The sequence below is a fragment of the Notothenia rossii genome (assembly GCF_949606895.1).
Source record: "Notothenia rossii genome assembly, chromosome: 3".
Taxonomy (NCBI): domain Eukaryota; kingdom Metazoa; phylum Chordata; class Actinopteri; order Perciformes; family Nototheniidae; genus Notothenia; species Notothenia rossii.
In genome coordinates, this window is record NC_136901.1 from 27400157 (window position 1) to 27413033 (window position 12877).

General features: G+C 42.5%; 2 protein-coding genes across 2 annotated transcripts in view; one reads left to right on the plus strand and one right to left on the minus strand.

The window, feature by feature from the left end:
• The window catches only part of pcxb (pyruvate carboxylase b), a 298980-nt gene that overhangs the window by 193599 nt on the left and 92504 nt on the right, over positions 1-12877 (plus strand).
• LOC307031224 (leucine-rich repeat and fibronectin type-III domain-containing protein 4) overlaps positions 1-12877 on the minus strand; it is a 38383-nt gene that overhangs the window by 16128 nt on the left and 9378 nt on the right. The window contains 3 exon segments of the mRNA XM_079668135.1: positions 934-1104; positions 3182-3344; positions 3441-4046. Coding sequence (XP_079524261.1) covers positions 934-1104; positions 3182-3344; positions 3441-4020 — 914 coding nt within the window. The 5' untranslated portion in view covers positions 4021-4046.

The window sequence follows — 12877 nt, forward strand, 5'->3', positions numbered from 1 at the left end:
TTGAAATGATTTTGAAAATAGTCCACAGCATGCGGTTCAAACCTACCCAGGAGCAATACTTGGCATTAGTGCTGTTATAAGCTTCTTGCAGCTGGCCTGCGCAAATTAAAAATGCTATAATTTGCAAATATCAAGGATGAAAACAGTTCTCTGGTAAACTTTCTTCTTGAGCAAGTTTGTGGAAGATGGATTTTTACACTAGGGATCTAAACTGAGGAACGACAGATGTACGCTTTAAGCTTTATAACGAAGCAATCAGTCGAATTTAAATTGGACCCAGATTTGACAAAGGTATTTTAATTGCTGTGATCACTATATTTTTGTTTTGTTAAAACAGGCCTGATTTTAATACATCTTTATCGCAGATTACAGTTTTGTTCATGTTTTATCATGCATCGACGGTCCTTGTCTTGAAGATGCAACATAAGACTAAACAGCCCCTTACAGATTGCTTTAAATCTCAGTTTAGCTGAGAAAAAGTTCACGACTTCCTGTCACAGCTGGACTCTGTGAGATATGTATTCCTGAGTTAGCTGGAGGATAGCTGGCACCTCTACAATGAGTGTGGGTTTCTTTTCTTTTTTTACCTCATTACCTTCAGACAATCCATTTCCAAAGTTTGAAATGTATGACTTGCCACTAAGTGGGCACTAGAGACCTGTAAGGGCCTTATTTATTCACCCTGCAGCCACTTGCCCTTGTGACTATATTTGCCATGCATAGGGTGGACCAAGCCACTGCCTCAATTATGTAAAATAAAGAAATACATTAGTTGACAGGGTTCAGTTTCATTTGTTTACAGGATGTCTGTACGCAACCTGTCTTCCCTGTCTTTCAGTAAGTGGGAATCGGTAGCTCTTGAGTGTCGTTTTTTGCAGAATATTCCCAGAAGTCACGTTCTAGAGAAACATAAAAGAAAAGCTTAAGAGCTACCTTGCGAATAGGGGATCTGGAGGCAGAGTGCGGAGCCTGTTGGAGGTCATATCCAGCCTTGCAAGCTTGTACAGCTCTCCAAAGACTCCCTCCGCTATGAAGTCTATCAGGTTATGGTCCAGATTGAGAGTGTGCAGACTGGCCATGTTCTGAATGGACTCCCACGGCACCCTGTAGCACGGAGAAAGAGGAATATTCAGAGATTAAAGTGAGTTTCATTGAATTATTAGACATTGGGCCAAAGTCGGTCTTTTATTTGTTTCAGAGCTGATATAAGAGCATATCCTTTAAAGGGAATGGCAGCTGTGAAGATTAACCACTTTGATGGTTAGTGTCCCTTGTAGATAAATAACTATAGGGAACCAACCTGATCAGTAAGCTATATATCAGTCAACATTTACACTCTATTTTCTGAGCACGCTTCTACGTTAGTCTGTGGAAAATGGGAATAAGCGAAGACTAATTACTGGTGACAACAATGACAGACTACAACAACAGATGCTCTTTTTCCTTCTCATTCTTTCTGTTTTGCGGGACTACACCAGTCCCATCTGTGACCTAATGCGGCAGTCATTTAGTATTCCTTTTGTGGAGGCATTCACTCAAGAACTGTTTAAATCAAAACTGACTGACAACAGGCAAAATGTAAAGGAAGCTGGAAGAAACAGTCCCATTTTTGGGTTCATGTCTACACTGTTGGTTTCATCTTGTTATTGTTGACTTCATTATAGTGTGTTTTTCTACTTAAGCACACTATTTGTGTTGCAGAGGAAACATTTGCTCTCTGATAAACACTGTAGCGCTCGTAGTACCCAGAACAAAGAGAACCTGCCACTACACAAAGTGCCACATTACCGATTTGATTTCAAAGCCAATTTGGGGATAATGCATTGTTTTGTGTAATAAAATGAATTGAATTAATTAGTTCAATTATTTCAAAGGGAAAGGAAAAATGCTAAATGAGTGACTGCTATAACAAACAGCAGATGGTTGCTTTCTTTGTCTATAAAGCATAATGTCTCTGGACAATAGGCAAGACTTGATTATTTAATCATGTTTGTGGCATAGAAAGACAGACAAATAAAGCATGATGGTGTTGCACAAGGATGTCTCTTTGATATGGGCTAAATTATAACCTACACACACACTTTGATTTCCTTTTTGAAGTCATCTTACAAACATGCCAGAAGTCAGTTGAAGGTAGAGCGGATGACAAAAAATAATCATTTCAGCAAACTTGTTTTAAAACTCTGCTATAAACAGTATTTATGTCATTCAAAGACTCCGGAGACATCAAATGTCTAACATTTTCCTCCAGATAGATAGATAGATAGATAGATAGATAGATAGATAAATAGATAGGATAATCTCTTCCTCTGTTTTCATATTTCGTGATGTGTCACCAGCTTTGAGCATTTGTAACCTTCATTAGAAAATAATTGTTGTTTGGATAGAAGCTGGCCGCACATTCAGCCAATGTCTTCCCCTTTCACCCCTATACATCTCTAATAAACGCCCTTTGAGGCCTTCAAATAAAGAAAGAATCAGTGACGCAGGCTCACATCTCTCTGTAAAGAATACTCCGCAAACAGCAGCTGTTAATGTATTGGTCATTAAAGCTCTAAACTTATAGCATGGTGGATGTTGGAGAGCGTCCAGAGAGCTTGTGTAGAGCAGACGAATGAAACGTCTTAATCAGAACTGACAGCTAAAAGCTGCAGAATCCATCAACTCAGTGGGACAGTGTAAAGAGGAGAATAGAAGGGTGATGGAGAATATGTTCTTTGTTCTGACTTATAATTTAGTCCAGAGGAATGCATAGAGATGTCATCTCCATTGTCCTACTGTAGAAAGAGATGACTAGAGTGCTACCCAGTGCGGTAAATGACAAACCAATTAGAAAAGCTGTAGCAATCCACACTCACAGCTCAGACGTCCACTCGTGAAATCCTAACAAAATCAAAGTCAAAGAAAATTAGGACCTCATCAAAATTGATTCACTTTGACTTTCCTGAGCTTTTAGTCCTCTCCTCCCGGCCTCAGCAGTTTGAGCCGGTTCCTCTTCATTATGTTTGCTGACTGATCATAGGTGTTTCCACTGTGCCTTGACATTTTGGGAGCTGAGCTGTGCTTCTTCAGTATTCGCTTGAGACCGCTTGAGCAGAGCATTACATTCAGTTTCTACTTAACAAAGCACAGCAGGGTACATTTGATGCGTGTGGGTGATCACAACAAAGGCAAAGCTTACCTCCTGAGGTTGTTGTAGGACATGTCGAGGTCTTCCAGTGTGAGCAGGAAGTCGTCGAAGGCCTGGACGGAGACTTTGATCAGTTGGTTGTTATTGATGATCAGGTGCTGCAGATTGACCAACCCTGCAAGGTCCCTGGGTCCCACTGCTATCAAGCGATTACCTAGACACACAATGATGTAATTATTTGACCAAATCCAAATAGTTTTAATCAGCAGGATTGTATTTTTCTTCGGATAGTTTGACTGTTTCAGCTCACCGTCCAGATGCAGTGAGCGCAGACTCTCGAGGTCACCAAAGGTCATGGGTCGGATCAGGTTGATGGTATTCCTCGACAGAGTCAAATCCACCAATCCGCTCATGTTGGCAAAGTCAATCCCGCCCACTTCCGTGATGTAGTTGTCGGCTAGTCGCAGCTCCACAGTGCGCCGGTCAACGTTCACGGGGACAAAAAGGAGGCCCTTGTCGGCGCAGAGCGTGCTGAGCGACTCGGAAAGGTTTCGGCACACGCAGTGGAAGGGACAGGTCGAGACCATGCCCCACGTCTCCCCTGCTCCAATCAGCGAAGGCAGCAGGCAACATGTGACCAGAGACAGCCAGTGGAACGCCGGGAAAGTGGCCGATTCGGGAAGTGTTCTTTTCGGAGCCCTGGGGCACGCGCAGTGGACGAGCTGGGATGAGGAGGGCAAAGATGAGACGAGGAGAGCGGGGAGAAAAGAAAGAGAGGGGATGGATGGAGGGAAGAGGGAAGGGGAGTGTTCTGCCCTTTGTTCGGGATGGGGGTGTGTGTGGGGCAGGTGTTTTTGTCTGCAGGGATTGAGGGGTGGGGGGACAGGCATGGTAGAACGCCTGGCGATCCACAGACCTGCAGGAAGAAAAAAAGGCAGAATAGGTTTGAGAAAGAGTTGTTTCATAAGAGACGTCTGAATTGTGTTTTTATTCTGCGTCCCTGTCTTCCACCTACTCTGACTAGACAGAGCTGGAACAGGACCTTGATCTACTCACAGTGTGTGGGCTATGCCTCCTCTAAAATGAGCACCACTCTGCCCTAGTGCTCACTTCATAGCATACAATAAAATCCATATTGAGGAATGGTGGACGCCCATGCAATACATGCTTTCTTGCTGTGTCTCTTACATATACACTTGCACCTCCTCACCACTACAGCTTATCGCCTAGCAACAACATCCCAAATGACTGAACACAGACAGTCCCCATAGTAACAGTTACCTAGAAACCTGGAAGAGAGGATTTGACTTGTTATATCATCGGACACCTTAACACTGCGGGTCAGAGAATTGAACTGGGTCAGCAGCCTTTTCAGTGTTCATCTCAAGTCTGAGTGAAGTACAAGACCTACAACACCTCCATTATAATCTCAGAAGTTACCCAGTAACACATTCTTTGTGCTGCACAACAGTTAATACAGCTATGTGATAAGGTGTAGAGATGAGTCACCGCCACTGATTGGCATGCATAATAGTTGTCATAGCAACTGTCATCTAGATACAGAGAGTGACAGGGAGTGTTGATAACAGTCACTGCCTCGGTGACTGGGGAGAGGAGAAGGAGAATGAGATGGTGAGTCAGACGCAGACATGAGCATCGGTGCAGAAAGGCGGCTGCATTTTAATGCCGACCGATCTGGGAACTCGTGCAGCCGAGTCCTGAGGCGGGCGGTTGTACTGTGATATATATTGTATGCAACCTAATACTTTGAGTAACGCCAAGACACGGCCGTATATCATGCTGACTTTACAGGTTGACGCAAATTGCCGGCTCAATATTTATTCCATTATGTGCTAGCTTTGCTCTTTTTGTGTGAAACTAGAAGCGGGGTTTACAATTTACCTCGGATATTGAAGAAGCATCGATGCGAAAGCAGAAGTTTGCACCCTCTTCCCGAATATATGGTTTGCTTTCAGAATGGCGGCTCTATTACACAGACTAGAGTGTTCCATTCGTGAAGATAAAGAAAACTATTGCCTGAAATGATAAATTTTACCTAAACGCTTTCTTTGTAAAAGCAAAGAAATGAAAGAGATAAGAAGTATCTGTCTTATTTGACGGAAATACATTACTTATGGATAACTTTAGGCTCCAATGAATGGTATCATTGCTTCCTTAATGTCATGCATTTCCTTTTGAAATAGGGTCTTTGGGCAGAACATTACACTGATGAGCTCTTACTGTTGTTAAGGAGAAAAATGCTATTGGATTTGGAAGAAAGGCAAGCCTGTGTCCATTCACAGACCTTTAATAGCCTACAAGGACTGCTGTGTTGGAAAACACTGCTTTTGTTGTCTATTTTTGCTACTTAGCTCTTAATACTAGAGTAGAGCTTGGTTGCTGTAGGGAGCTCTAATGACTACCAGGAACTTGGTACCCTTTCCAAACCTAAAGCTCAACTTAGAAATGGTACCAGATAGAAATCTCCTCATGCCCATTGTCATCAGTTTCACAAACTTGCTTGCAGCATTAGTGCGTTTGAGGTTTGCGGGGCGGGAGGGGGGGGGGACACAGAGTCACGAATGTCTGCTGTGAGAACCCACCCGAGCTCCCGTTGAGTCTTGAATACTAAAAAGTAAAAATGCCCGAGAAAAAGTGAACTGTGGGTGAAAACGCGTCTGCCATAACGTCGGTGGCTGCCGTACACTGAGCTGGACCAGCCCCCCCGCGCTCTGCTAATGTCTGCTCCTCAGACAGCTTACTTTAACACGCAGCTCGCTGAATGTCAATACACTCACGCACTCTCCTGTTGCGCCACCTGTGTGTCTCCACTCTGTCATTTGACCTTTATCTTTCCTTCTTCCCTCCTTTTTTGTGTTCCTTTACTCTATTTCAGCCCTGCTCCTTCTCTTTCTCTCTCTCACTCTCATTATGACTTCCCTCTCATGTTCTTCTATCTGTTTCTCTACCTGCATTGTCTTTAGTTCCTGCCTCGGCCTTGCCCTTGTGAAAGCCCTCCCATCTTTTCCCTGTCACACACAGTAACCCTCTTCCTTACCTACCTCTCCTCTTCTTCCTCTGACTCTATTACCACGGATAGTTCTTTGTCTCTCTGCCATCCATCCCCTCCCATTTATCTCTCACTGCCGTGCCCCACCTTGTGTGTTTCTCTCCTGCGTCTCCATCCTTGCTCACCTTCTTCTCTACCCCTCTGGCTCCTCTGTACATTTCCCTCCTTTCTCTCTGTCTTGTCTGCCCTTGAGGCAACCTGAGTACGACAATGTTATCAGTCACAGCTCTACCACACCACATTCTCCCTGATGTTTCCCCTCCTGCACCTCCCCTACCCGTCTCTCTATCACTTGCTGCCCTCCAAGTCTCCTTCCCTCTCCTGCTCCTACAAACTCTTAGATCCACACACGATTTAGCCTTCTTCTCCACCCTCTATTAGTGAGCAGATCTCATTTGCACCTAGAGCAGTACAGTATTGAAGCTCTCTGACTCACACATGCACAGGTTGGGTGTAACCGATCTGTCGTGTAGTGATCGATCTGCCCCAGAGTGATGGATAGCTCCCTGTCCCATCCATTTACACCCCTCCTGCTCATTCCCCCGCTCTCATCCTTGCTTCTTTATCTATCGTGTTACTCGTCTCTCACATCTAAAGGTGGTAATCCTTCAAGTCATTTATTTGCAAAGGTATGTAGGCTGTTTCTTAAGAGCATTACTTTGTATACTGAGGCCTGGTGTCTGAACATTAACTAGTTTGGACACAACATGTAAAGATTTAAGTCGTTTCCACAGAATGTAGTTTAAATTGAATTTTCAATATTGTGGAAAATAGCTGCTCTTTTATGCAAATATATTCAGGAGGAGTTGACACAAATATGCAGCAGTAGGTGCCATCAACTGTTTATTTTTTTCAATAAAAACATTTCTACTTCTAACTTTTAATGTATTGCATGCATCCCCACTCAGTGTACCTTTTATAGAGTTGAAGATCTTTCCTGGTATAGACTAACCGTAATATGGTTAGTTTTTGTTCTTTCGTTATCCTATAATATGTAAGAAGAAAAAAAGCCTGAAAATGTTACATTTCCAATCACCAATTCCCAGAATCCAATATGAATCCAATATGATGTCTCTAGCTTGTTTTATCCTTTTCAAATATTCAGTTTATCATGACATAAAAAAGAATAAATGAGAAAATAATAGCCATAAGATGAGTCAGTTCATCATTGGGCTGTAGTTCATACGAGATATTTGACATATCAGATAACTTATAATGATCCATATTGCTGCTTCTACTTTTCTCCGGCATTGAAACTGCGTGTGCTGAATGTAGCTTTTGATATCAGTTTTCCTTATCTTCACCTTCCTCTTTGGTCTTTTTACTTGAGCTGCTGAGGCATTAGAATTTCCCCTCTGGGATCAATAAAGTCTTATCTTACACATTGCACCGATGCAGAAAACAGGTACAGTGTGTGTGGGTCTACCATCAACTTTTATCAACTCGCCACAATGCATACGGTTAGCCTCACCATGCTGGTCTAAACCGTGTGTGTGTTACTGTGTGTGATTTAATGTGACATTTCCCTGCACTTGGGGACCCTTCCCTTGCTCTTGAGAGTTTGCAGCTGAATTTGCAATAAGAAGGGATACACACACACACACACACACACACACACACACACACACACACACACACACACACACACACACACACACACACACACACACACACACACACACACACACACAGCAAAAAGGCCAACACCTCTTTGATATCATGCCTGCTGGATACTTATGGGGAGGGAAAGAGTCAGTCAATAAAAGATGGATGACAGAGGAGGAGAGGATTAAATCACGAAATGAAAAGACATCAGACGGAGAAGATGAAATTTAAAAGAAACGTACAAGAACACCCTGTGCGCGGACGTGTGTGAAAATCCCATTAAAAGAAATGTGCATTTGGCTAGGTGGATGTGTTTTTAAAAAGTATGTGCCGTTTAAGGGTCTGCAGACGCTTCGCTTTTTTCGCTACTGTTTGTTCTTTTGCTTCCTCTATTTTTGAGAAATCTTGATCGCTGCGCTACCCTGCATGAACCTTCAAACCTCCAGAGAGCAACACACAGGCGGGTGGAAAGAGAGTGAGAACACGAGCTAAAAGCGTCCGTGGAAGGAACTGCTCGGTGTTGGAGCACGACTCGAAGGAACATAACCTTAACTTAACTTCCAGAAGTTTCTTTCTAAACGCCCACCGCATCCCCAGGAGGGTGACTCTTTCCTTTATGCGAGGACAAACCCGGTCAAATATGACACTTTGGAAAGATGAACTTCCATTAACGGTGTTGCTTTTGAACTTAAACAAAACCCAGGCAATTAGGAGGTGTTCCAGGCATGACTAGAAGGTTCTAATGTGTCTGCTTGTTATCTCACACAGAAGACCTATTGCACTTTAGGGCTTAATTCCCTCTTTGGTCACAGTCTTTAATTCACTTTGGACTATTATAAATGTAAGGCCCTGTTAAATGCCAGCCTCGATGATGTTGATGAATACTGATGAATGTGTATGTATATTTTCCAAGTCTGCATATATGTTTGTGAATCCCTCTCGAATGTGTGCGAATGCCATTAGCCTGTAATCGACTTAAATCGACTTAGGGGATGTCGCAGTGTTTATAAACAAGGGGATTTGTATTAGCTCTCAAAAGCCACTTATCACAAGCAGAGTAATCCACAGATCTGATTGGAGTGAGAATACATCCACAGAGAGGCTCCAGTCAAAGCCTCTGCCTGCTAATCTAATGTTTGATTACTAGGTGTGGCTAAATTAAGGTAAGAGTTAAAAAAAATGTGATCTGAATATCGATACAATTGGTTTACGAGAGCATCATTTAATCTGAAAGTCAAATATATGGACTCAGACACACAGAGGTCCTTCAATCAAAGTAAAGCTTCCTAGCATGCACTTTTACTCATAATCCAGACCCTTGATAGTAGGTGCATAGAGAAACAACCGGCAGCATACCAAAACAGTCTTCCCACACAATCATAATTACAGGGAGGCCGACACATGCACACTCTCTCTCTGCCTCTCCAGGCATGGAACAAAAGGACGCCCACATAGCCTCTTGGTGCGGCAGTCGTGTGTACTGTAGGCCCACTCATCCTTTTGATACTATCACTCCACTGTCATTCCTCTGTCGTATTCGGTCCTCTTTAGACTCCCCGAGTGTATAGAAAGCGCGGTGGAGAGGAGTACAACATTGGATATGGAAACGGACCAAAAAAAAGAAATACCGCGTGAAATACAGAGACAAAAAGACAGGAAAATGGGAGCGGAGCGCACAAGATGGAGTGTAGAATTGGAGCACAATGAACCCCGGTGGGAAGAGAGTGAATAAGGAGGGGGTGGGAGTTTGAGGAAGATGGGAAGAAAGAGGGATGAAGAGTCAGTGTGTATGAATGTGCGTCGTTAAGCGGATGGGCAGAGAAATATGTAAAGGCGATAAACGGGTGAAAGCCGCCATCCGTCACTGTCAGAGAGAGGGATGAGGGAGGAGAGAGAGGATTTGATTAGGGAAAGGGAGAGCGGTGTTGAAAGTGAGTTTGTGAGGCTGCAGCATCATGGTGGCAGGAGAAGGCTGCAGAGAAGGAGGTGAAAAGACTGGGAGGAGGTAAAGATCAGGAGGAGGGAAGAGGTCAGGTTTTCAGGCTTCTGGTTCATATTTGTACTTTGGGTTTCATATAGGACATGTTTACTTGCTTTAATATCCAAACATCTGCTCACAAGAATCACATTGGTAGTTCTTAAGCCATGGGTGGAGACACTTGGATTGGATCCCATCTTTTCCCCGTAAATTGCAGACGTTGTCTTTGTTTCACAGTAGGTGGGTTGGTGTGCGCGTCTCAAAAAAAAAGATGTCTGTGTATTTTCCCATTGCTTGATGTTTAATTTGTTTTTTAATCTGTTTCTAAGACAGTTATTGCTTTTTCTTCGCTGTATAGGTAGGGAGTATTGATGCAAAAGACTCACAGAACCCCTGAGGTAAATGGTTGTGGTGAAGGAAGAGAAATGGGAAATCTGAGAAAATAACTGAAGTGTATTCTCTTTCAAATAAAAGAACTGCAGTCTTTGCACAGCAGGGCTCTAAAATAATACAGTTCTCAACTAATTCTTCCCAAGCTTCTATGTTGTTTTTGAAATAGTGAAAGAGACCGTGTGTGTGTGTGGCTCAGTATCAACATGTGTACACCCATCTGTATGCACCACCCTCTCTGACTTAATCCTGTTGGAAGCCGTCCTATTTTGCTGATTTGTATTATTGTTTCTTTTCCTGGAACGGTGCACAGTCAGATTTTTTAAATGTTTTTGTTTGTTACGTTTTACTCTTCTGCATTAGTTTATGCGTTAAATGCTTATATAAATACTTGTTTTTGTCTCGCTGATGCACTTTTCACAGCTCTTGCATGAGGACTGAAAAAAAGTCAGACGTTTGATGTTGAGAAAATTGAGTTTTGAGCGTCTGATCAGAACTGAGGGAAATTGTAGAATGTGTTTGGCTACTACAGCACCTTATCTTAAGTAAGCACTTCTTAAAAAGTATCTATAATCTTCTAACATGGCAACACCTCTGCAGTTATTATGTTTGAAGTGAAAACATAGTAATTATATATGTGGAGGATTTAAAGTTGTGCTTTTTATAAAGGCTCCCACACTGTGTATCTACTCCGCACAGATAAGCAATCGAGTATTTAACGAACTCCAAGAGCTTTGTTAAAAAGATGAAAAGCAGTGCTACCTTTTGATTCTGTTAGAAGTATTCCTGTTTTAGAAACCAGTCATCTTCTCTGATGTACAAATGCAAGGCAGCAAGAAGCGTCTGATATTCTTAAAACCTGGAGGCAGCGTTAACGCTCTGATTTACCACAGGCTGTGAATCGGTGAACCGTTAAGACTTGTGCAATGACGGACAAGAACATCTCAAGTGGCGCAGCTTTAAGTAGGCCTTGAACTTGTGGATTTTTGTACTTAAAGTCACGGCTCACATCTTTGCCCCCCTAAAGGTTTTTGTGTTCCCCCTGGTACCCTACTCCCGTTTGTTCCAAGTCTTTGGGCATTAGTGCTTGGGCAATGAAGCATTAAAGTGCTGTTGAGAAGAGCCGCAGTGATTAGACGGAGAAATAATCCCAAAGTATTTTGACAGTCCATTAATTAAGTAATGTTTTATGCAAACATGTAAGAAAATGTTTATTTTAGCCTTTCTCAACGGAGTTGTATGCCTTTTTCTCTGCTTCTGAGCATAATAAAGTGAACCTCATCGGGTTTTGGATTGACATTTAAAGACATCACCTTGTAATTTGAGAAATTAGGACAATCTTTTTCTGACATTGTTGATCAAAGAGTTGATTTATTAATGTAAAAGATAACTGTCTATAATTATAAGTTGAATCCAAACTCTCACATAATTTTTCCTGAAAATAATATCCAAAGCAATAGTGACCAAATAGATAAAGGATGATAAGAGTGGAATTCATTAGCAGTTATCATCATAAAACTAAATGAAACTTGTTTGAAACTTGAAACTTTAAAATCCCATCGAACTGCTAACATAACAAACTACACTTTTGCAATCCACCGACTCAACCACCACACTTTCCTCAGCACCTCTCTAACATTGTTGTGATATATCTGTGGCAGCCAATCTCCCACTCCTTGCAGAGCTTTTGTAATTTAGTTTCCTCCCCTTTGAAAACCTGCACGGCTGCACAGCTCGGGGATCACATTTTCTGGGGGGTAAATTGAATTGGCAAACAGCAGAGGTGACAATGATTTTCCTTGGCACCTCGCTGGCTTGGATCGTGCCAGGGAGCAGCCCTTACATGATCCGTTATAAAGCCCTCGCTTCAATTTGTAACTCATATCCACTATTTAGTCTTGCTTGAAGATCGGTATGTGTGTAGTGGTATCCTGCCTCGTGCTTGGGGTTGTTTGTGCATTTTCTTTCACACAGAAGGTTTATTTTTCTCTTGCAATGCTTCAATGTCACACTACACTGCAACGTGGGATCACAGCATTATAATTTGTGAAAGTCCCTCTGTAAACTCTAGCGAAGTCTCATTCTATACATCTCTCAGAGTCCTACAGATACAGTCATGGACATAAAGCAATGAAAACGCTCAGGAGGTTGCAGCACTGCTATACCAGGGGGGAAATATTGCTGTATTGCTGCATAATTGACATATCTTTGCCAGAGAGGCGGCTTAATACTGCTTTGTTTTGATGCTCCCTTACTCCAGATGGCAATAGCACAGTTGCATCTAATTAAATTGCACAGTAAACTGGTTTAAGATGGGGACTGATAAAGACAAAAAGTGAATAGCTGATTGTGTTTGCCACATGCTCATCTTTTGATGCAGATTCCATATTGTGCTGAATGTGGGAGAAATGGGGAGGCATGTGGCGCAGTGGATAGAGCCTTGGTGTTTGGATCAGGGGGTCACAGGTTCAAACCCCATAATGCAGTCAGCATGTGGTTGTGTCCCTGAGACAGTTCACCCCAAATTGCTCCTGTGGGGATTGTCCACAGTATTGAGTATGTAAGTCGCTTTGGATAAAAGCATTTAACATGTAATGTATAAATGATCTGGGCATCTGTGATTTGCATTCTATATGTGCATACAAGCGCTGTTGTATTTGTGTCTGTAATCAGTATTTTTCCAACAATTTATGTGAAAGGTTGC